This window comes from Melozone crissalis, unplaced genomic scaffold, assembly GCF_028551555.1.
Source record: "Melozone crissalis strain CALT ecotype California unplaced genomic scaffold, PUWL_Pcris_2 ptg000036l_1, whole genome shotgun sequence".
Taxonomy (NCBI): domain Eukaryota; kingdom Metazoa; phylum Chordata; class Aves; order Passeriformes; family Passerellidae; genus Melozone; species Melozone crissalis.
In genome coordinates, this window is record NW_026535814.1 from 13,687,299 (window position 1) to 13,710,140 (window position 22,842).

At 55.5% G+C, this 22,842-nt stretch overlaps 1 protein-coding gene across 3 annotated transcripts in view; it reads left to right on the forward strand.

The window, feature by feature from the left end:
- The window catches only part of ATOSB (atos homolog B), a 38,763-nt gene extending 16,004 nt beyond the window's left edge, over positions 1–22,759 (forward strand). For 2 of the 3 annotated variants that reach the window (XM_054283359.1, XM_054283360.1), the window contains exons 2-10: positions 13,211–13,303; positions 13,901–14,087; positions 15,656–16,912; positions 18,480–18,538; positions 18,854–18,950; positions 19,380–19,538; positions 19,903–19,971; positions 20,434–20,639; positions 20,935–22,759. In XM_054283359.1, the coding sequence (XP_054139334.1) occupies positions 15,821–16,912; positions 18,480–18,538; positions 18,854–18,950; positions 19,380–19,538; positions 19,903–19,971; positions 20,434–20,639; positions 20,935–21,088 (1,836 nt within the window). In that variant the 5' untranslated portion in view covers positions 13,211–13,303; positions 13,901–14,087; positions 15,656–15,820 and the 3' untranslated portion in view covers positions 21,089–22,759. Of the gene's footprint in view, positions 1–8,210; positions 8,430–13,210; positions 13,304–13,900; positions 14,088–15,655; positions 16,913–18,479; positions 18,539–18,853; positions 18,951–19,379; positions 19,539–19,902; positions 19,972–20,433; positions 20,640–20,934 lie in introns of those variants that run through there. The other variant, XM_054283361.1, reaches the window with a different exon arrangement.
- The last annotated feature ends 83 nt before the right edge of the window (positions 22,760–22,842 follow it).

Genomic DNA, 22,842 nt, shown 5'->3' on the forward strand with positions numbered 1-22,842 from the left:
CTCCCCTATCTGATTTTATTTAAAGTAATTCCATTTCTGATCTTTATGTTGGATCAGCTGACCTCAGATGTGATCTTTTGGAGCAAGGACTGTTTAGGCTCTGTCTGGGAGATGAAAGCTGATTCCAGTTAGTATCCAATGAGGGTCTCTGCAGCCACCACCTAAGTTAGCAGCCCAGAGGATTCTCTACTTTTTCAAGCACTAGAAGGGCAAGACTGTGGGAGCACAGAGCTGCATGAGAAGGGGGACTTGTTTTGGTGCTGTCAGAAACCCAAACATCTGCTCAGCTTGGTAGCCAGCCTATTATTGGGGTCATTCTCTGTGTTATCTGTCTCATTAACCAGGAACTGTTTCAGCAGAAGCATCAAGTTCATGACTGAGTTGCTGCTTTGGACTGACTTTGAGAAGGCTTGAATTCCTTCACCTATTTGAAGGAATTGTTCAAATATTGTTGCTCAAAATCCTCTCTTCTCACCCTGTCCTTTGGCATCACCTGTGCTACAGAAGCTTGCCAAAAACAAACATAAGGTGGATAACTGGGCTCCTCTCTGCTGGTAGTTCCAGGTTGCTGACCTGGAATGCGCTGTTTGAAGACAGCAGAGTGTTCTCACTGTATTTTGGGTGAAGACTGTGCCACTCTCTTCAGCCACCTGGACTGCAGAAGGGGAACATGAGGCACTTGCAAGAGTTCCCCTTGGTGTGGGAAAGATGTCAGAATCAAGAAGAGCTTGGCTGTCTCTGCTCTGCTCCTTCTCCCATCCCAGCTGGAGCAGGGTGTTGCAGATGGGATGTTACCCCTCTGTTAGTCACAAATAAGGGTGTGGCAGGAAAGTCTGGCTCAAAAGTCAGTCAGTCTGGCTCAAATTGGTTCAGTCCCCAGCTGCTTAACTGGATGTAGGGCAGTCCCTCAGCTTCCTCTGTGCTTGGGGACCATGTTAGGGAGCTGACCATGCCCAAGAGCTCACACAGGTTTGTTAATGCTCTCTCAGGGGCTCCCAGAGTTTGTAGACAAGCCCACCTACCAGTGGTGGTAGGTTGATTTAAGCATGTGCATTTAAATTGCTAGGTCCATCCTGCAGGTGGCTGCTGAGTGCAGTTCAGGAGCTTGCCCAGTTGCTGTGGCCTTAGTGACACTGTGGCCATGGTGTTGGCTCTGCTGACACATGCTGAGCACTATGGATCTCCCCCCTGCTTTCCTAGAAGGGACCTGAAGTACTGCAGCATCCTGATGAGAGAAGGGGTGCTGTGCAGAGGAAGCTGCTGGAGCCCATAAGGATGCCATGGGGCAAAAACTTGTATTTTGTTGTCCTGAGAAAAGAGGCTCTGTGTATACATAGTGAGGATCAAAAATTTAGAAGTCCAGGGAGAAGCAGCAGTTCTGGCATACAATCCTGAGCTTTGGCAAAAAATCATTCTTTGTGCCTATTAATATGTGACATTCCAGCCCAAAGTGCTATCCCTCTCTCCCTGGCCAAAATACAATTTACTTTGGCCTTAACTCCCGAGTGTCAGGGCTTTCTGTGTAAGCTGGAGCTGCATGACCCTGCTGAAGACATAATGCTTGACTGACTTGTTCTCTTGCAGTGTACTTGCCCCAAGTATCCTGTGTGTGGCTGCAGGCAAAATGCTGCAGATGGCCAAGGGATCCTGGGAGGAAGGGACCAGAGTCCCTTGTCTGTGCATGACTGTGACCCATGTGATGTGGAGAGGAAAGAGTGAGAGAAGAGCCTGTGTGATGCCAGTAATTTTCTGTTGTAGCCGATAGGAGATGGATCCTCTAGCTCCAACAGGCAGGGGTGCAGGTCTGTGACTGGGTGTGCTGCATGGAGCAGCATCTCGTGCTCACACCACAGCTCTCCTGTGCTCAGACACAGATGGAGGTGCAGAGCCCCTGGGTGTGCCACAGCTCTCGCTGGGCTTGGCACAGCTGCACAGTGCCATCTTCCTCTTGTCACCTCTGTCTGCTCTGTCTCTGAGGAGACTGAGGTGACCTGGACAGCCCTTGGAAGGTGGAGGACAGCCGTTAGCAGGTGGAGGCAGTGTGTGTGGCTCAGGAACAGGCCAGCATGTGGAAAAGAGGGGAGGGAAAGGATGTGGGGCAAAGCCTGCTTGAGCCTCAGGCCCAAGCATCAGGGAATTGCCAGTCGGAGAGGCAGCCTGCAGAGGATCTGTGTGTACCCAGACCATGTGCGTGACTTGCACTGCCCACACTCAGGAACTGGCCAAGCCTCTGGGCCCTGCGTGCACAGCAGCATTAGCACAGCTGACTGTAGCCATGCTTAGAAGAAATAATTTTATGTCTCCCAGGAATCTGGCCACCTTGGAGAGTAAAGCCACGAAGAGGCACAGCCTGGAGGAGCGTGTTTGGGCGTACCCAAAGGCAGCTTAGCTGGCAGACATCTTGCCTGTGGATCTGAGCTGTGGCAGTGCTGGGTAACCCTCCCACAGCCAGCAGGGTTGGGCTGATAAAGGGAATGGGTTTGCCTGGAAGGCAGCCTCAGAGCCTGGAGGAAGGCCTCCCCTAGCATTGCTCCTTATCTTGGCAGCACTCCCAGCCTGTCTTTGCCCCTTCTCCCCACAATGGACTTGAGCCAGTGGTGTCACCCCTGCCTCTCTTGGGTGTTGTGGGGGCGAGGGTTCTGGCATGGCCAGGCCAGGCTCCCTGACCAGTTTGCTGCCTTGCAGAGTCTGTGTGTGTGTCCAAAATTGCCCATTTTGCATGTACACACACACACACACACCCCCTTCATGCATGGGGCTGTGGCAGAGATGGGTTAGTCAGGAGGGGTGAATCACAGGGGAATGAGTCAGTGGGAAGCAGAAGGCAGGTGCTTGTGCAGGACAGGGCTTTAAGGGAGCCCAAGGGTCTGGCAGCTCATGCTGAGTGCAGGGGAGATGGGCTGAGCTTGCCAGAGGAGAGCTGGGAAAGCCACAGGGCTTAGCAGGCAGAGGCAATGCCTGTGCCTTGGGAGCAGGCCAGGATCTTAGCTACATGCTGAACTCCAGCTGTGGGTACATTGCTGTCCTGGAAAGGCTTGGGGCATCTTTGATGCTGAGGCTTTCCCAAAGAGGAGCACTGCAAGGGAGTGCAGGCAGCAGGTATGCCTGCCTCCAGTGAATCTTCATCCCCATGCAGGCAGTGGGGTGTCCAGCCAGCTCTAGGCAAGCTGAGCACGTCTCTGTACTGGTCAGATCCTGCCCAATGGTCTGAGAGAGCAGATGCAGTATGGCAAAATGAATGATACTTGTTGGGGCAGAGAATGATAAACAAATAGCTCTGGATTGAGTGAGAACAGCGTGGAGGAAGAGCTGGGATGCAGATAATACACTGGAGATTTGTGGACATGGGTGGTTGTTGGCTCCAAAACCCACTGTGTGGCCTGGGCTCTGCTGCAGACCCTTGAGGGTATTGCCAGGTCTGCAGATGACTGCTTCTCTCATTGCGGGACCTGCTCTGGACTGCTGGGTTTCCATCTAGCACAGCTGGTCTCTGCTGAGTTGGCCTCCTAATTATCCTGCTCATCACTCCTGCTGACAGGTCCCTCATGAGCATGGTGGAGGCAGCCTTGGTATCAGTGCTACAGCAGCACAACCAAAGCTCTCTGTGTCTGGGACCAAACTTCTTGGAGCAGGTACTTGGGAATTCTGTCTTAGATTAATGTAGGTGTGTTGCAGCAGGCACTGGTATTGCTACCAACCAGAGCAAGGATCAGGTACTTGAACGCAAGCAGCTTCTGCTGATCTCAGGCAGAGATGAGTCTCTTTTCTCACCATCCCCAAGGTAGGCAAGTGCAGGTACCTCCCACCCTCCCTGGTGGCACCCTTGGCTGAGCAGGATGGAGCCCAGCAGGCTCCAGCACTCTGCAGAAATGAGCTGGAGTTCTGGCTTCTTGTGTGCTGCAGTGGGCAGAGGCTGAGAGTGGTGGGCTTGTGCAGCCTGGGGGAGGGCAGGCAGTGAAGGGGGCCCTTCCTGCTGCTGCAAGCTGTGAGTTTGCAGCTTGGCTCTCTTGGGAAGTGCCCAGCGGCAGGATGAGAAGCAGTTTCACACCAGGGAAATTCTAATTAGATATTAGGAAAAATATTTCCCTGCAAGGCAGTTGACTCTGGAGTAGGGCCCAGAGAAGGGAGGCAGTTTCCACACTTGGTGACTTTCAGCCCCTGGCATGGGCAAACCCCAAGCAGTTTGCTTCAACTTGGCCCTGCTGTTAACACAATTGAACCCAAACTCTCTGAGGTCTCTCCCCACTGTTGTTTCTCAGTTCTGCAGTTCTCAGGTTGCTTGGCAATGTCATGTCTCATGGACTATTGGATTGACCAGCTTGGAGGTACGTGGAGGGCTCAGGGTCTTGTTCTGTCTGTCCTCTTCTCGCTTGGACTCATCTGTATGGTATTAGCAGTGGTGGGAGATGGAGGCACTGCCTTAGGAGCATTACTCAGCTCATTCACTTGTCCCTGCTTCTCTTAGCTGGAGCACCCATCTCTCTCTAAGTCTGCATTATTTCCTTCCCACATGAGCACAAGAAACCAGTGGGCAGTGAAGCACAGGATGCTTTGCATCTTCCTTGCTCTGCTGGAAGCACAGAGCTGTGACGTGTAGGGGGGTGCTGGTGTTTTTGGAAGACTCATGAGGATTCTGGCCTCCAGCCCTCCAGATGGAAAGTTTATCTTCCCCATGGTGCCTGTCCCAGAGATAGTGGTGATTGGAAAGGAAGCCACTTGGTAGCTTTTTTAAAGGTTGCAGCTGCTTGACCATCCTCAGCAGATGGATGCTGAGATGAGCCCAAAGGATCGTCTGGAAAGAATTATTTGCTCCCAGTATTTTCTGTTTCTTTGCCAGCCTTTTATTCTCATGGCTGCCCTTTTCCTGATCCTGTCCTTTTGCAAGGCTGGCTGCTGGCAGTCTTATGAGCCTTGTCTTCAGGAACAACTTTGCTCTGTGATTTATTGTCTCTCTGAGCTTTGACCTGGTGTCTGATGCTGCAGAAGCCCATGTCTGGTGTGTAAGTGTTCAGAGGGTGTTTACAGTGTTTGACCCATCCTGTCTGCAAGAGTAATGAACCAGAACAAAGGGGTCTGCCTTAGCCTTGGTGCCTGGGTTAAGCTGACCTGCAGCAGTAGCTACATCTGCTTTCTCATCTGGCAGAGGCTGGGTGGAAGTTTCGGCTCCCTTCATGTGAGTTTTCAAGGTCTAGAACATTTTCAAAAACCATGTTAGTCCCCAGATCTCTTCTGAAGTTGCTCCTTTCAGCCTTGCCCTTGGGCTTGTTGACACTGGGCTGCCATCACCCTTGTGCACTCTGCTCTCCCTTCCTTGGCAGTCCACACATAACTCAATACTGCTCTGGGCATGCTGGCTTTACTTGGATATCCGTGTTACAGTACCCTCCTGCACATCAGGAACAGCAGGGTCTAGTGGTTTGGGCCAAGAGATCCCTGAGGTCTGTTCCCAGCTTTAGGAGAAAGTGCTGTGTGGCAGGAGATGAGCTGGTTTCTGGTAGGCCATGGAGAACTCTTAGGTCTCTCAAGGCTTTGTCTCCCTAGGAGTGTCAGGTCTAGAGGGACGTCTGTGTCCTCAGGGCATGGATCAACCACCAGGGTGAAGATGTTTTTGACTTAGCTGCCTCTGCTGTCTGTGGGGCCCCAGGGGTGGATCACTCTTGTGGACCAGGAGGTTTGCAGTTTCATGGGGTGTAATAGGACCTGGATCGTGTCTCTGCTGCCCTTCAAATGGATACATCTACAGTCCCTCTTACCCCCATGTTTTCCTTCTTAGGGCCTTCTGCTCACGCTGTCTTCATTATGGGCAACATTGTGAATGTTTATATGACAGTTGTGTCACCCTTTTCCTAAGTCCATCAGGGTGTTTCACCTTCAGTCCTACAGGAAAGAGAGGTTTTCCTTTCCTATGACAAAGTGCAGGACATTCAATTCATGGTGAAAATACTCCTTCCCTGCAGTAACCCTGATTGTGTCAATCTTCTTAAAATCAAAGATGGACAAAGCCTCACCCTTGTGGCCCAAATACCTGTCCAGCACATGTCATCACTCTGGCCTGGGCTAGACTTGAGCCTTTCTAAATTACAGCTGGAAATGAGTTGGGTGTGTGTGCACAGCCCTGTGTGCGTGTGTGTGTGGTATCTCCTCCCCCTGTGCCACGTACATGTCTCGTACAGGGAGTGGAAAAGATGCTGAATGTCCCCACAGCTGCTGCAGCCTTATCTGCAGGCTGCAGCTTGGTAACCAAGCAGGAGGCCCGAGTGCCTGTGCTCAAGCACCTCCCTTGGAGGGCTCTTACAGTAAAGGGAAGTGTATTGCAAGAGGGCTTGTGCTGGGGAGGGGCAGTTCCCACGGGGCAAATGCTGCAGTGCACAATCTTTGCTGCCCTCCCCGCTGCAAGCCATCTGCCTACTCCCTCTTCAAACGTGTAGCTTTGACACCTGGAGCTGATCAGAGCAATTCAGCATCCCTGGGACTTTCTCCACTGCCCTGAGGTGCCTGGTGACTGTTTGGGGAGGTACAGAAAGGTGATGGTGCTGTGGGTCTGTCGGGTGTCAGGGACTCATCCGGGGAGAGTGTGCAAGGAGCCTTGGGCTGGTGGGGCTGTGGGTGTGTGACAGTCGGAATGGGAGGGGCCTGGGGTAAGTTAAGATGTGAACTGCAGCAGTCAGGAGGCAACAGAGCACAGGTGAGAGCTGGGGGCTTAGCTTGGGGGTTCGTGGAAACAGGATAGGGTCTGATGGTGAGGTGGGAATAAGCAGGAGCACACTTGTGGGGATACAGAGCCCAGCTACCATGGGGGAGGACCACATGTGCATCTGGGTTTAGGCAGTGTGAATGGCTATAGGGCATCAGGTACAGAAGGAGGTGGCTTGGTAAGGAAGCTTTGTATGCCTGTAGATATATTCAGTGGTGACAGAGGGAGAAGAGAGGAGATGGCAGAGCTGGGAGCAACAGGGCTACCATCACCTGCTGATTTCTGTGCTGTCTTCTCCCAGCCTGCAAAACATCACCTTACCACCAGAACTCTGTGTCAGAGGCTCCTGTTTCTGTACCCAGCTAATAGTGCTGGAAAAGGGGCTGGGCAGTTCAGGCTGCACCCCTAGGTCACGCTTCCCATGGTGCACAGCCCAGGACAGGGAGCTGGCAGGAGGGGAGTTACTGTAAGTGATTGCCTTACCACTGGAGTTGAGTTAAACAGGTTAGTATACAGTTTGCAGGACTTCTGATGCAGACACCAACTGCAGGGTGTTATTCCTCCTCTTGGGAGATCAGATAAAAAGGACTCTTGGTGCTAAAATGTGTAGATCACTTAGAATGGTGAGGGCCTCATCCAGACTGGGTCTGTGGAATGTGTCCCTTTGACAAACGTCCTTATTGAACTTGAGCTGTGTCAGTGCATTGGTGCCTTGGTCATGGCCAGAGACCTCAGGTATCATGCAGTGCAGACCAGAGTTGGTCCCTGTCCTTGGCCAGATCCACTTGCCTTCTCAAAGCCATTCTATGACTGGCTGCACAGGCATGTGACTGGGTAATCACACGGTGGAAAATTTTCCATTGGTTTCAGCTGGCACCAAGCTCTGGACTGGAACAGCCAGTCTGCAGGGTCATCAGTGGCTGAGGTCCCCTGGGCCTGTTCCTCAGGCTACCACCCCTGAAGAGGGACAGGAGGTCTGGAAGGGAGCTGGCTGACATGTCCCAGTGCCTGGGTGGCCAGGGGCTTGCTTTCACATTCTTTCTTGCCACAAGGTGACTGCTGAGGCCACTATGCTGCCCCAAGTCCAATGCCATGGGTCTCCCCAGGGCTTGCAGGTGCGGTGCTGGCTGCACCCTTCCCTGTGCAGCAGCTACCCCGAGGTGAAAAGGCATGGCTTTTTATGATGTGGAGCCAGCACAGAGAAATTTGCTGCTTGTGGACAGCTGTTGTCCTGGGCCTGGCTTGTGTCCTCCAGCACTTCTCACCCGGGTGCTGCCTCGGGGAGGGGAATAGGGGCTTGCCCACCCTCGACTCCCTGTGTCAGCGAAGTAGGTGCCACCTCGGGCTAACGGGGGTGAATAGCTGCGGTGGAGCCTAGCAGCATCCTGCTGCCTCTGCAGGGATCCTCTTGGGCAGCGGAGAGTTTTCCCCACCCCCAGCTCTGCCGCTGCCTCTTTGTTTTCTGGCAGAAGCCTCTGTGCCTTTTCATTGCCGTTGAGGCGCCGAGCAGGAGCCTACATGTGCCGCGTGTGCGTCTCGCCGGGAATGTGATGCGGGCTGGGAATCCTGCCGGGCCGGGCAAATCCCCTGCAGGGCAGCGGAGGCCAAACAGCAGCTTCAGAGGTCTCCATCCCATGGACCGTTCCTCCGGTCGAGCAAGGCTTCGAGGCAGCTGGTCTCCCTCACAAAACCCTCTTTTGCATTGACAGCGCTTCTGCACCTTGTCACAAGTCGAGTAAGTTGTATGGGAAGGGGCCGGTCCTCAGCTGGGCACTCGGGCTCTCCGCTGTGGTCCTCCCTCGCTCCCGCTGGGAAGGCACCTGAGATTAAAGCAGCGCCAAAGGCTATGGAGCTGGATACAGCGGTGGCTGAGGATTGCCTTGTGCTGCGCCTGCCTTTCCATGTATTTGATCTCTCGACTTCCAGCAGGGACTGAATTCCTGTGCTGGATTCTGGGCTCGGCTCTTGTGAAAGGATCCAATTATTTTAGAGCTTTGAGCATCTCCATTTGCTGCCCATATTTGCGGCGCGCTGGCTGGAATTCCAAGTGATTAACGTGGCTGTGACATCCCTCCTAGGGGTGTTATCTTTGCTCGCTGTCCCCCACCGCCCCCCTCTTCCTCCTCCGGCAGCGAGCGAGCGAGACAGGCAGGCAGAGACAAAGGTCTGTCCTCAACCTGGGCTGTCCTCCCCGTAAGCGGCTGCTGCATGGGATTTCCCTGCCCTGCCTGCTGCAGGTTTCCTGGGCTCCTGGTCGAACATTGGAGCTGGGCGGCCGTGGGCTGTATCGCAGAGGTTTGAACCTGCTGGGCTGGGTGGGCAGGGGGTGCTGCCGGCCTTGGAGAGCTGCCCGATTGTCCTGCCGGATTTTAAGCTGCTTTTCATTCTTTGACTGCGCTTTCCTGGGAAGAGGGGCAGCCGTGCGTGGAGGGGAGGTTGGCGGGGAGGGGGTTGGACGTGGGGGAAAGCTTTACACAGGTGGCTGTCGCATAGTGGGATCTGCCTGCAGACCCTGTAAACCCCCCTTCCCAGCCGCAGGCTATTGTCAGCATCGCCGTGTGCAAGCCAGGCACCTGGGAAAGGTGTGCGGAGGTGATCCGTGCCAGGACGAGGGACACCAGAGGGAAGGGGTAAGTCCCTGGGTTGGGAGCTCTGCTCCGGCTCCCCCGGGCTCCCAGGAGAGGTTTCATTGTGTTATCCCGACTTGGCCGAGCGGAAGGGCTCAGTCCCTGCGGCACCTGAGTGTGGGGCTGGGGCTGGGGGGGCACTGCATGTTGCTGGGCAGACCTCAGCCCTTGAGGAGGTTGCTGCAGCTTGGAGCCCCAGCAAGATGCACTGCAGAGAGGGCTGCTCTGTTCCTGGGGGCTTCTGCACCCTGTCAGTGCCACCTCCCGAGGGATGGGAGGGAGCAGCAGCACCTCAGGGACACGGTGCTGTGGGCACAAGGAGGTGTTGGGTCTCTCTCTGTAAAAGATCTGTCTGGTGGTTTCTAGGAGGTTGCACTTGTGACATGGGCAATACCTCTTGCCCCATCCTTCTTCTCTGTGCTCAGGCTTCCTCTCCATTCCTAGCAGGGGCTAACACTGAACAAGGCTCCGCAGCTGCATAAATCTGGCATGGCAGGAGGCCTCCTGAGGACCCTTGAGAGCAGCACTTGCCCTTGCAGTGGGGCAAGGAAGCTCCCTCCCTCTGAATCCATTCCCCCTCCCTCTCCTTCTTTTTCTCTTGTTTTCACCAAGTGTCAGCTCCTTCCTCCCCAGCCTGAATTTCAGGATAGTGGCAGAGCCATGGCCAGTGGTCATTTTTCCCTTCAGGCACAGTTTGCTCCTCTAGCATCTTGTTAGCTTCTCCCTGGGATTGCCACCTCTGCTGAAGTGCTGGAGGTAGTCCCCAGCTCACATGTCTGTCTCTCTCCTGATGGTGAGATGCCTGGTCTGTCAGACTGTGCAGGAGCCCTTCTCTGGTGGCAGCATTGCTGTTAGTGCTGCCATCCTTCAGGGTTGTGACGGAAACTTTCCGCCTGCTGGCATGTCACAAGCCCTGCTCTTAGCCTGTGCCAGGGAGCTCCTGGGTTTGTGCTCACACTGCTTAGATTTCCTTCCTTCTCCTTGGGTTCAGATAGGACCAATAGAGTTATGATTTATCCTCCAGGCCGTCTGTTTTCTCTTGCCTCTTCTCTTGCCTTGTACTCTGCTTGTTCTGAGGATGATTATTTGCCCTCCTCTAATGGTGGCCCTTCTCCTTCCTGGCTGTGTGGTTCCTGTTTCACCCCGAGTGAGGCCACCAGTGTCTCTTTTCCCATGAGAGGAAGCAGGAGAAAGGCAGCAAAAGTGACTTATGCATTGGTTTGGGGTTTTTTGTGGTCTAAATTCTGCAAAGACCCCTCTTGACCCTGCCAGCCACCAGGCTGGTGCTCTGTCCCTGGCAGCAGTGCCCAGGTCAAAGCTTCTTGTCCCCTGGCCGTGTGTCCCTTTTGACTGACTTGACTGGCTGCTGCTCTGGGAAGCCACTGGATTTCCCCTGGAGGAGGGTGGCAACTTCAGGCACAGCCCTTGCTCTCTTCCTTGCACTGGCACTGTGCTACTGGCCCTGCCAGGCTCCTGAGGGCTCTGCCTCATGACAGATACCCTCCCTGCCCCACACTCATCCTGCTTCCTCTCTGGCTGGCACAGTACAGCTCAAACAGCATCAGATCCTTTTGCAGGCTGCAGCCCAGCATGTGGTACCGCTGCTGCACTGCCCAGCCAGGAACCCATCCTCACTTGTCATCCTGCTCTGTTGCCTCCAGACTGAGACTATGGTCTGTTAATCCTGGTTTCCTCCTGGATGTGCTAATAGGAATGGAACCAGCAGGTAAGCCGAGTCCCTGACCCAAGCCCACCAGGCCTGGCTGTGTTATTCCACATCAGGCTCTGGTGGCTTGGTGTCCCCAAGGAACACAGGGTTTCTGCGCCAGCGCCCGGGACACGCTCCCTCTCTGCAGGTCATTTGGCAATGGGTTTTTCTTGGGTGTTGAAGCATGGTGCCCTTCCCCAGGCAAAGAAATAGAGGAAAGCTGTGCCTGGCATAGCTCCAGATCCAGGTGCTGGGAGATCTTGGCAAAAGCATGAGGCCCTGGCTGTTCTCTGAGCAATGAGGGGGCTTGGCAGGAGCAGGGCAGAGTGGAAGAGCTCTGAGCGGGCTTCCCTTAAGAGGCAAAGCTCTTTGAGTCCTATCTTAGAGCACCAGCATGGACCGAAACACTGTCAAAAAAAAAAAAAAATCAGCATCATGTGGGCTTAGGAGGGGCCAAACCCTTGGTATGGGCATATGGAGCCCCATGTGCCATGTCCACAGAGATGGTACCTGTGCTGCTCAGCTTAGCTTGTGAAACCCTGGGCCTGGCTCTGTCCCATCCATGTGGCCAGAATCAGGGCTCTGGCAATGCCTGACTCAAGGACAGGAGAAGGCAGAGGTGACCAGGTGCTTTCTCCCTGTGCCTGCTTGGAGTGCAGGAGGCCATGGTCCCAGGTTCTGTTCTCTGGGGAGGTGGTGGGCTCCTCTGGTGCTGTCAGAGGCTGAGCTCTACTGTGAGCTGGATGGGCTCTCAGCAGGGAGGAACTGCCCTGGGAGGCATTTGGCACTGCCAAGAGAACCTTCCTGGAATACAGCCCCTTGCACCTCGAGGAGGGTGAGAAGCAGAGCTATGGCCCAGCTGCTGCCCATCCAGGCTGCTGGGCATTCCTTACAGAGGATGTTAAAGGAGATCTTAGGGTGTACTTGGAGACACTTTGGGTGATACTTTCCTGTTCCTTCTGTGGGGCTGACATTTTCTAGCACGATGCTTCAAACAACAGTATCTGGGCTTGGCAAAAGGTGGTGCAGCCCCTTGTTTTAGTGACTGGTGCTGGCAGCACCTGATGACTGGTGTTGAGAGCTCAGCTGGGAGGGGTTTGTGGTGCTAGCAGGTCAGTCTGTCCTTATACATCCATTCTCCTAAAAGGCAGTGGTTGCCAGGGAGAAAATGGCTGTGACTTCACTGGGACATGGGGAAGAGAATGAAAGGACACAGATGAAATTGTGTGTTTGTTTTGGCATGGACGCACTCTTTCTTCCGCTGCACCAAGCTGATTCTTGCTGTTGGTTGCTGATTTTGCTTCCCATTGGTTGATAGTGCCACACAAGTCATGGTACAGGGCTCCCTCAGGGAGGGAGGAGGGATGCAGCAACCTTCCAGGCAGGCAGAGCCCAGCATGTTACCACTTCAGCATCCGCCCGCAACTGAGGACATTCACTTGCTTTCCTACCTGCTTTGGTGCAGACCTCATGGGGTGCCAGGAGGAGCTGGTCTTTGCAAAAAGCTTTTGTTGAGGTTTTAGACCCGTGGCTTGTTATGCTGCAAGTGCTCCTTGTGTGCAGCTGTATCTCAACAGGTCCTGTTCTGGCTGGTTGCTGGCAGTGCCCTTCCCCAGCAGTGGTGGTGGCTTTTGAGCTGTCCAGCTCTCAGAGACTGGTCATGACAGCGTGTAATTACAAATCTTATTGGAAATGTAGTGAAAGAACAGCCTGTTTTCTGGGGCAGGTGAGGTCAGGGAGTGAGCACAGCTGATGCTGGCTTCCCACGTGCAAGTTGCAGGGATGCAAAATTTGCCAGACCAGGATGCCAGAAGGGGATTGCACTTGAGTGTTGCTGCCTCCGAGCATCCATTTGGGGTTTTTGTTCATCTGCCTGGCCCCTGGTCCTGCTGTTTCCAGCCTTCAGAGCAGTACTCACTGCCCAGACAGTGACTTCCCACTGGATGGGTGCTGCAGTGAGTCGCCATTTGAGGGATGCATAGGAGGGAGGTGGGGAAGGCATGGTCCCTATGGATAGGTATGATTTCCTCCTTTACCTGGAGGTGCCTAGGCTGGTGAAGTCCATGAGCTGTCTGCCACAGAGGTGCTGAGGGTGGAGGTGCTCAAGGGCTCCTGCACACTCTGAAGGTGTTGCACCATGAGCTGCTGCTTCAGCTGACTCTTCTCCACACCCTCTTCCAGGCATCAAAGCTGCAGTGCCCGTGGATTATGACCACAGGGGAGCTGTGTTGCATCTGCAAATCTCTGTTGTGCATCAAGGGCACATCTGAACAGGTGAGTGCTGTGCACATGAAAGGATTGCTGTCTTTGTGCTGGGGAAAACTGGTGGGGGGCCATTATGGCTCAGGGCTGTCAGGCTCCTCATTTCTGCCTTCCCTGACAGGCATCTCATATTGGAAGAAAACAATTCCAAGCTCTTCTCCTTATCTGTAGGACCAGAAAGTGTCCTGTGCTGTGGGTGGAAGGGGGAGGAGGTGAACATGAGACCAGGAGCTAGCTGGAGGCCCAGAGGTTGCTGCAGTGTCTTGGAAAGCAAGGCATGAAATGGTCACCAGAAAGAAAGAGGAATCTGTTCCTATGCACAGGGTTTCATACAGGAAGGCATGCAAAAGGGATGTAAAATCAAGCCAGGTATGAGAGGTCACAGCTTAGCTTAAAATATTTGTGGTTTAAATGGAAATCAATGTGTTAGCACTGCCTGAGGTGACTGAGATGTTTGTGGCCTTTGATTTGGGAGGCTGGGAAAGGCTGAGCCCAGATGCTGCCTTCCCTGCCTGCGTGACCCTGCAGACAGGAAGCACCCTCCTGCCCTTCTCCCAGGAAGCATCTGAATCACCCCAGCCCTGCATCTCCCCCTTTCCTTCCCCTCAGAGCTACTGTGGACCCTGAAGAGCTGGAGAGGACGTTGCAGAGGTTCGGAGGCACACCGTGATGGTGGGAGCCATTCCACGGCAGCCACGCCGCTTCTGGGGGGTGCCTGACTGGCAGGCGTCTGCAGCCAGCTGTGCCAAGGACCGCCTGCTGCGGGGCAGGGAGGCTGATCCAGAGACAAGCAGGGGTGAGAACTGTGGGGGCAGCCAGGATGGGCTGCACTGCTGGGGGCTACACAGAGGGGTTGAGGTTGGCCGGAACATGTGCAGGTTATCTGGACCAGCCCCACCTAGAGCCATTGCCCAGGACTTTGTCCTGATCACTTGTGGATATCTCCAAGGATGAAGATTCCGCAACGTCTCTAGGTAACTGGTTATGCTTGGTCATGGTTAAACAAAACCGTGTTTTGTGATATTCAGAGGGAACCTCTTATCTAGATATCTAGATGAGATCTCACCGAGCCTTCTGTTCTCCAGCCTGAGCAGTCCCAGGTCTCATAGGACAGATGCTCTATTCCCTTAATTTTTTAGTGTCCTGTTTTGCACTCTCTCAGATGTGGCCTCACCAGCACTGAGCGAAGAAGAAGGATCAGTTTGCTCAACCTGCTGTTAATCCTGTGCCTGGTGCACTATTGCTTTTCTTTGCTGCAAGGGCACATTGCTGGCTCATGGTCAACATGGCACCCACCAGGACCCCCAAGGCCTTTTTTATTGTGCTGCTTTCCAGCCAGTCAGTCCCCAGCATGTCCTGGTGCATGGTTATATCTTTTATCACTCCTTTTACACAGAGTCCCTTGTCTCAAGCACCTTGGCCTGCCATTTTCACATCCATATCCCAGCAGGGTCAAAATAGCATATGCAGGCTCATTCTCCACATAGCCTTGATCCACTTGGAGAAAAAATTTCCCTATAGCTCACTTGGCCCTAAGCCCTTACTCCACAAGATCAGGCACAGCTGCAAAGACAGGCAAAAGGCAGAGCTGCCAGGCACGGGCAGTTTGTCCTCAGTCTGCTGGTGACTTTTCCTGCATCTCCTCAGCTCTTGCAGCCATTTCAGTATTTTTCATGCCTGAAACCAACCAACATGTAGACAGGATTCTCACAGCTCTCAAACTGGACTGAAAATCAGAAGTGAGTCACCATGCTGCACAGAGAAGGGCAGGCCCTTGGAGCTGACAGGAGTGGGTGGATGGTGACCCTGCTATCTCCCAGCTGCTGATTGAGCTCCAAGCTGGTCCAAGTTGGCAGAGGTAACAGGGATGTTGTACAGGTTCCTGTCCCTGCTGTGGGGCTGGCACCAGCCCTGCCTCATTCAGTGCACGTGGCCAGGGCAGGACGTCTTGGCCAGCACTGGGAGATGTTGCTGCTGTTGCCCAAAGGGGTGATTACAGGCCTGAGCCCCTGGGACTGGTCTGACCTGCCTGACTCCTGTGCTCCACAACAGCACAAGCGTGTCCCTGGCAGAGGGCAGGCCTCTTCCTCCCCACCTGTCCAGACTTGTCCACAAGTCTCCTGCCTGTCTGGAGACTTCTCTCGTTGCCCAAGCCAGGAAGTGTGTGCTGAACCTGCAGCTGAGTGATGCCTGAAGGTTTCCCAGAAAGGCACATCAGCTAAGTTCCTCTTCCTGTCCCTGGAGAGGGAGATTCAAGTGGGCTGTGTGAGGAGCCATGTCCCAGTGGGTCCCGTGCAGCTGGAAGCCTGGATGAGGATGGAGATCCGGGGCTGATCCTCATCCCTCTGCTCTCTTTTTTTCCAGATGCTGTGCTTCAGAGCACCTCGTAGTAGAGGGCTCACACAGAAATCCTGAGTGAGAGGAGGCCCAGCTTCCACCTTCTGCCCTTGCACCCTGACCTGTGGCACTTTACAGTCCCCTTCCTGCTGCTGCATGGGCTCCACTCGGAGTCCCAGCAAGTGAGGCTCCATGCGGCACATCCACACAGAGACGCCTCTGCCCCCGGAGCGCAGCACGGAGCCCAGCCTGTCCCGGCCCAGGGGGGAGACACCCTTGGAGCCTTCCTCGCAGTGCTGCACGCACCGCAGCATCCTCATGGGCTACAATGAGACAGAGATCAAGCGCCAGAAGGTTTACCAGGTGTCCATCTTCTCCCATCTCTCCAGCTCCTCTGAGAGCACGGAGCAGCGGGCAGGCACCCGGCCAGCGGTCAAGAGGGGATACCCTGAGCAGCGAACTCTGGAGGGGGGACGAGATCCCAAACGAACTCACTGGGGTGACAAGGGGGTGGATGGAGGCCCTGGGCAGCCTTCCCTGGATGATGATGATACTTTTGAAGATGGTCTGCTGGTGGAGGAGCTCTCCCTTTGCGGCTCTGCCCAACACTTCTCCCACAGCGGGCTGCGGGTGGTGGAGCACCGCTGTGAGGGCAGCCCTAGCCACAGCCCCAAAGCCAGCAGAGAGGACAAGTCACAGGATGTCTCCTTCTCCTCCTCCTCCTCCTCGTCTTCCTCCTCCTCCTGGCCCCAGCACATTGTTTGCAGTACTTTGCACATGAGAGACAGTTGCCCTGTCTCATCAGGGGATCAGCCCATAGACTATGGAGAGAATGGGGAGCCGTCAAGTGGCCACAATGTACTTCACCTTGATTTGCACAGTATTGCACAAACAACCCAGTTGGACCCTGGTGGGAAGAGAGAGAAGCCAGGGAGCAGCCCAGCTCACACCAGCAGGGCTAGTGGAGAAGCAGAAGGGCCAGCAGTGGCCAATGGGTACAGGGAGTCCCCAGTTCCACAGACTGCACTCAGCCCCGAGCCCAGCAACCTGAGCTCCCAGGAGATGACACCCTGTGGGAGCAGCCAGCTCAGCAGCACCTGCCCAGCCAAAAGGAAGTTGCTGCCCGCTGGCGAGGTTATGGCCGACTCCTGCTCTGAGGATGAGAGCCTGTCCCCACCAGCAAGGAAGAAGAGGGTCCTGCCATGCCATCCTGTGCCCACAGCCTGCCGCAGCACTGATGCCAAGGGAGCTCCATTCTGGAATCACCTGCTTCCTGCAGCCAAGGTGAGCATTGCTCCTAGGGGAAAGCAGGGAATGGCCTGGGGATGCCCAGAGCTCAAGACTGTGCTTGTGGGCAATGTGGTCCACTGTGGCACCATGCCCTGTCCTGTCCCTGAGCTGCAGTACTGGTGTGAGCAAGGCCGCAGCTGACAGTCAGCCCTGACACACATGGTCTGCTTTAACCAGCTCTTGACATCTTGCAGTCACTAGATCCTCTGCATGCAACTGGCTTTTTCTCCTGGAGAGCCTTGATTGGGCAGGAGACAACCTCCCCATGGCAGTGAGAGCTGCACATGTCATGAAGCCACTTCTGGTGTCTGATGGCTTCATGTTAAGCCATGATATGCCAGCAAGCTTGGGAAGAGGCCTAGCCTCTGCCTGCCTGTTGAGGAGGAAGGCAGATGTGTGGGATGGCTTGAACTCCTGGCCATGATGCCCATTAGAGCAAGTGACCAGTGGCAGGCAGTGGGACTGGACATGCTTTGACCAAGGAGCCCAGTGCTGTGTGCAGAGATGCCACTGGCTTTTCTGCCCTTTTGGGGTCCCTGTGGCATGTCCTCAAGGTGCCACAAGCTCTCAGCAATGGGGCAGATCTGTGAGGTTTGCAATCCTCCCTAGCAGCTCAGGAGCTGCCTCAAATTCTCCCTTTGTTACCCTGCCCTTCTTATCAGCCCCCTGCCCTCACCCTGTCCTGCCAGCTGAGGCTGCAGGAGGCTCAGGCCAAACCTGGCACCTTCTTCTCTAGGGCATCCCTTGGTGTGGGGACACACAAGAACTGATGTCAGAGCTACCCTGGCTTCTTGCTGCTTGGAGCTGGGTCACACCATCCATGGCACACAGCTCCATTGCTGTGTGCCTTTTTCATGACTGTCCCCCAGCCCAGCTGCCCCCAGCACTGTCCTTGCAGAGTGAAGCCCTCCAGCAGCTTCCCTGGGTTTTCCCGCCTGGTCATGCCAGCCAGCTTCATCATCCCTTTGTGTTGTGCTACCCTTTGTGTGGCTTCCAGAAGGGAAAGCCCCTGAAAAAGGGACATCTTTAAAAGGAGGCTGCAGTGTGACTGTGGCTTTAACTCCCCCACCCCACAGCTGTAGGATCCTAGCTGTGAGTAGGGGTGGCACTGCCTTGTGGCACTGCTGAGGACTTTGCATGAATCACCAGGGGACAGAACTTTTCAGAGGCTGGTCCGCAAGTGTCCTTGTAGGTGTCAGCAGTCCCTGGGAGGTGCAAGGGGGTATCGTTGCATGGCTCTGTCTACAGGTGTCTTGTCACTGGGGCTGCTCCTGAGACCTGCTTTCTAAAGAGGGAACAGTGTGTTGTACTCTTGGGTGTCAACACTCTCTTTCCCAGCTGAGCCATTTCAGGTTTTGGGCAGCCTCATGTTCCCACCAGACACTCCAGTTCTTGTGCTGCCCTGTTGGCCACTCCTCCAGAGGCTGCTGATGGCTGCCCAAGGACAGGAGCCTGTTCCATCTGCTGGGACCCTCATGGGAATATGGGGCAGGGCAAGGGACGATAGCATCTCCCAGGGGTTGCTGCCCTAACATGGTTCTCCATTTCATGTCCTCTCCAGAGCTCTTCAGATTGCACTGCGGTCGGGAGGAGGCTGAAGAGTGGGCTGCGTCTCAAATCGTGAGTGTGCTGACAGCCCCGTGGGATGGACGTGGGGGCTCAGGGTGGACCTGCCCACCTCAGTGCCCTGCAGCCCCATGGAAGGTTCACCTTGGGTTGAGTCCTCTGCCCTGCCCTGGCCCGTGTATCTCCCCTTCATAGGACTGCAGATGGGGCGGGGGTGGTGTTTATTCTTCCCCTGGGATGTAGGAAAGTGGGTTCAACCTCTAGCAAAGGTATGGGGGACCTGGAGGGGGATCCACATTCCCAGAGACATGAACAACCCAGGGCTGTGTGCTCTTCAGTCCAACACCAGTCTTCTCTCCTCACTCCAAGGCGACATCTCCGGACCAGCCTCCGGAGGGGCACCAGGTCCCCCACAGTGCCCTGGGCCACCACCACTGTCAGCCACGCTCTGCTGGGCAACTTTGAGGTAAGGGTGCCTTTCTGCTGGGGGAAGGTGAGTCCTGGGGGACTGCATGCAGGGCTAGCAATGAGTGAGAGGCTGCACCTGATGGGAGCTGTGGTGTGAGACTGGGCTGATTGTCCCCAAAAGGCCTGGCCTGCAGTCGCCACCACACAGCCCCACCAGCAGCATGGCTCAGCCAGCAGATCCTTGGGTGGAACCTGCTGAGATAGGTGCTGTGGGGGCTGAGCCAAGGCACTCTCACTGCTTCTCCTTGTTAGATGGTTGGTGTTATTCCAGCAGTTCAGGGTGGGTCTGTCTCAGAATGAGGTCTCTAGGCACACAAGGGCAAGCAGTCAGCTGGGTGCAGTGAAGATGGGGATGACTTCACCTGGAGCATTGAGGCAGGGGGTAGGGCTGGTGTTTGAGATTCCCTAACGCTTCCCTTCCTCTCAGGAGTCCATCCTTAAGGGGCGCTTTGCACCATCGGGGAGGATCGAGGGTTTCATGGCAGAGATCGGTGCCAGTGGCTCCTACTGTCCCCAGCATGTCACCCTGCCTGTCGACGTCACCTACTTCGACATCTCTGAACACAGCGTGCCCTCGCCTTTCCTGGTACATGGATGTGGGGAGCTGGGGGGGCTGTACCCTGACACCCTGGGGCAACCCCTGGCTGTAGAGGGTGGCTCCAGTAACCACCTGTTAAAGGAGATGGCTGCCTGTGCCAGGAGCAGTCTTTAACCCAGAAAAGGGAAAGAAGAGGGAACATACACAGGCTCTGCTGCTTCATGGTTGCCATTGTCATCACCTCTTTTGTCACCACCTCTCGGTTTCTTCTCCTGGTTTGGAAAGGGGCTGAGCTGGGGGTCTTCTTGTTGACTTGTACCAAGTGTTCCCAGCAAGGGAGTCTCAGGCCCATGCTGGTTCCCAGCTTTCCCTTGGCTTTCCCCTCTCTCACACGCTGTTTATTTTGCCCCAGGGAGTGATTGACTTGGAGGCCTTGGGAAAGAAGGGTTACAGTGTCCCCAAAGCTGGAACCATCCAAGTGGTGAGTCATTCCCTGGCCTGCACTAGCACTGTGGGGATGGGGCTGGTTGGGCTCTGGTTGCCCTGCTGGGGGTAGGGGGGAAATGCTCCATGCTGTTGTAGGCAGGGCAGCAGCTGGAAGGGGTGTCTCCTGCAGAGAGGTTACATGGTCAGGAGGACAGCATAGCAGAGGGGAGCACAGGGTACCTAGGGTGCTATCAAGGAGACAAGGTGATGGGAGAATCAGAGAAGGAAGGGTGTGTGAGGGTTTTGGCAGAAAAGTGTGTATGTGCAGTGGGAATGGGATATGATAGAAGAGGAGCACAGGTGTGAAGGTGAGTGGAAAGAGCTATGGCACTCAGGCTAAGCCCTCTAGGATTTGTGTGGGGCTTTCTGGATTCTTGGTCCAGCAGTTTCTGCTTCCAGATGCCCCATCTCTGCCCTGCATCCTTCTCAGTCTCACCCCCTACCCCTCTGCCCCCAGACCTTATTTAACCCCAACAAGACTGTGGTGAAGATGTTCTTGGTGACATACGACTTCCAGGACATGCCAGCCAACCACATGACCTTCCTGCGCCATCGCATCTTCCTGGTGCCCGTGGGGGAGGAAGAGGGGTCCACAGTGGCCCCCAGTGACCCACTGGGCACCAGCCCACCCCGCAGGGTCCTCTGCTATCTGATGCATCTAAGGTAAAGAATGCCGGGGCAATGGGCACCTGCCCCAAGGTCATCCCTGCGCTCCTCTCTTGTCTTGTCCCAAGCCTGCCAGACAGGAGGAGAGACTGGGGAGGAGCAGCTGCTCCTTTGAGGAGATTGGAGCTGCCACCCTGCCCAAGGGCAGCTGTCTCTGTCCCTCTGAAGGCAATCAGAGGGTGGCCACATTGGCCAGGGGCCAAAGTAGTCAAGGGGGTTGTGCCCTCACTGAGGATGCTTTGCCCTTACCTGGGGAGCCTGAGGTCCCTCTGTCCTGCTTGTCTCCACGCAGGTTTCACAGCTCCAAGTCAGGGAAGATCTACCTTCACGACGACATTCGGCTGCTTTTCTCCCGCAAGTCGATCGAGGTGGATTCGGGGATCCCCTACGAACTGAAATCCTTCACAGAGATGCCGCGGAACCCCTGCTACTCACCCCGGGCCTGACCTCCTTCACTCCCTGCCCCCCAGGGCCACTGGGGAGCCTCCAGCCCAGCACTTAGGGGAGAGAAAAGGGCCAGCAAGCACTGCTTTGAGATATCACCCACCCTCCCGACCAGCACGGACACCACGCTCTGCAGCAGGGCTGGGATCACCCAGGGCGCTTCACCAAGAGGGGCAGGAGTTGAGGAGCAGCCCTGGTACTCCAGGGACATGCCCAAGCCTTCTGCTGGCACTGCTCCCAGCTTGGACACTTGGCTGTTGGCTGAGGTGGGTGGGTGGGAGTGAAGAGATGGACTGGAGCTGTGAGTGAGACCTCCCACACTGGTCTTGGGTCTGGGAGCAGAAAGTGTGGAAGAGTTTGTATTTATTAGTATTTATTGTTGCTGGGAGCACAGAGGAGGCTGGTGCAGAGGATCAGAGGTGCTGGGCTTGTTTTCCCTCAGCCCTGCCTGTACCAGGCTGCCTGTGTTCAGGCAGGGCTGTGGGGACTTGTGAGGGTGATTAGGGACAGGGAAGCCTCAGCCGATGGAAGGGAGAGTGACCCAGTGCTCCCAGATCAGTGGTGTATTAAAAGCCCACTGACAGGCTGAGACTCACTGGCACCAGCTTTGCAGGGCCAGCCCAACTTCAAGCAGCTTGGAGAGGCCTGTGCTTATCTTCTGAGTCTTGTAGGGTAAGCTAGAACCCAAGAGACCTATGGCTGTCAAGGGAGTGGCCACTGTCAGGTTCCTGAAGGTAAGAGACACAGCTGCCACGTGGATGGGGACCTGGAGCTCTTTGCAGGAATATGGGGATAGCCCTCTGGGCAAGAGCCTCCAGAGCACGTGAGCTGTGAATCTGAGAAGATTGCCAAAAAAAAAAAAAAAAAAAGGAACTTTGCACTGTCTGTGGGTGTGGAGTGAATCCCATGGAATCCCATGCAGGAGCCAGCTTTGGGCAGGGTCTGCCGGCAGGGTGATCAGGAGCTGGAAGATGGTCAGGAGCTCCAGCTTAGAAAAATGGGGAAACGGGGAAGCAACAGAGGAAATCAGACTCTGGGACTTGGGCTGGTTCCTCAGGAGCAGGACTGGAAGAATCCTGACGGGGGCAGTCAGAGGGACAGGGCCAAGGGTAAAACAAGCTTGCACATTCCCTGTCTGTATCATACCTGTGTCCTCTGAGGGTCTCGGCAAGGCTCCCCTGCTAGCCCAGGCTGCGGGGATCCTCAGCCCCTTTGTCAGAGAGAACAAAAGAGGGACAGGCACATCAGCTCCCACCGCTGGGGTTGAGACCCGAGCGCGGGGGGCTCAGTGTGGGGATGGGCCGGGATTGGGGCTGTGGGGGCGAGGTCCTGCCGTGCCCTGCCCTGCCCGGGGGCGGCCGAGCAGCTCCGGCCCTGCTGCACTGGGGTTAGAAGCCTGAACCTGCCCATATACCACACTGGGGGCCTAAACTCCCCTCACACCGGAGCCCTGGATCCCCCAAGCCGTGGATCTGAACCCCCCTCACACCGGGGGCCGCTCCCCCACTGCCCTGGCCAGCGGCTCTCGGGGACTGCCATGACACCGGAGTCCCCCTCGCCCCCAGGTCACCGGGGCTAGCCCTCTAGCCGTGGCCCTGCGAGCTCGCGAAGGCCGTGCCGGTAATTTTAGTGTTCGTTTCTAATTTAATAAACATCCGTTTGGAGCTCCAGAACGAGACCGGGGCTGCCGCGCCCTGAGGGGGGCGGTGCAGAATCGCGGGCAGCCGGGCGGGCGGAACTGGGGGCCGCGGCCGGA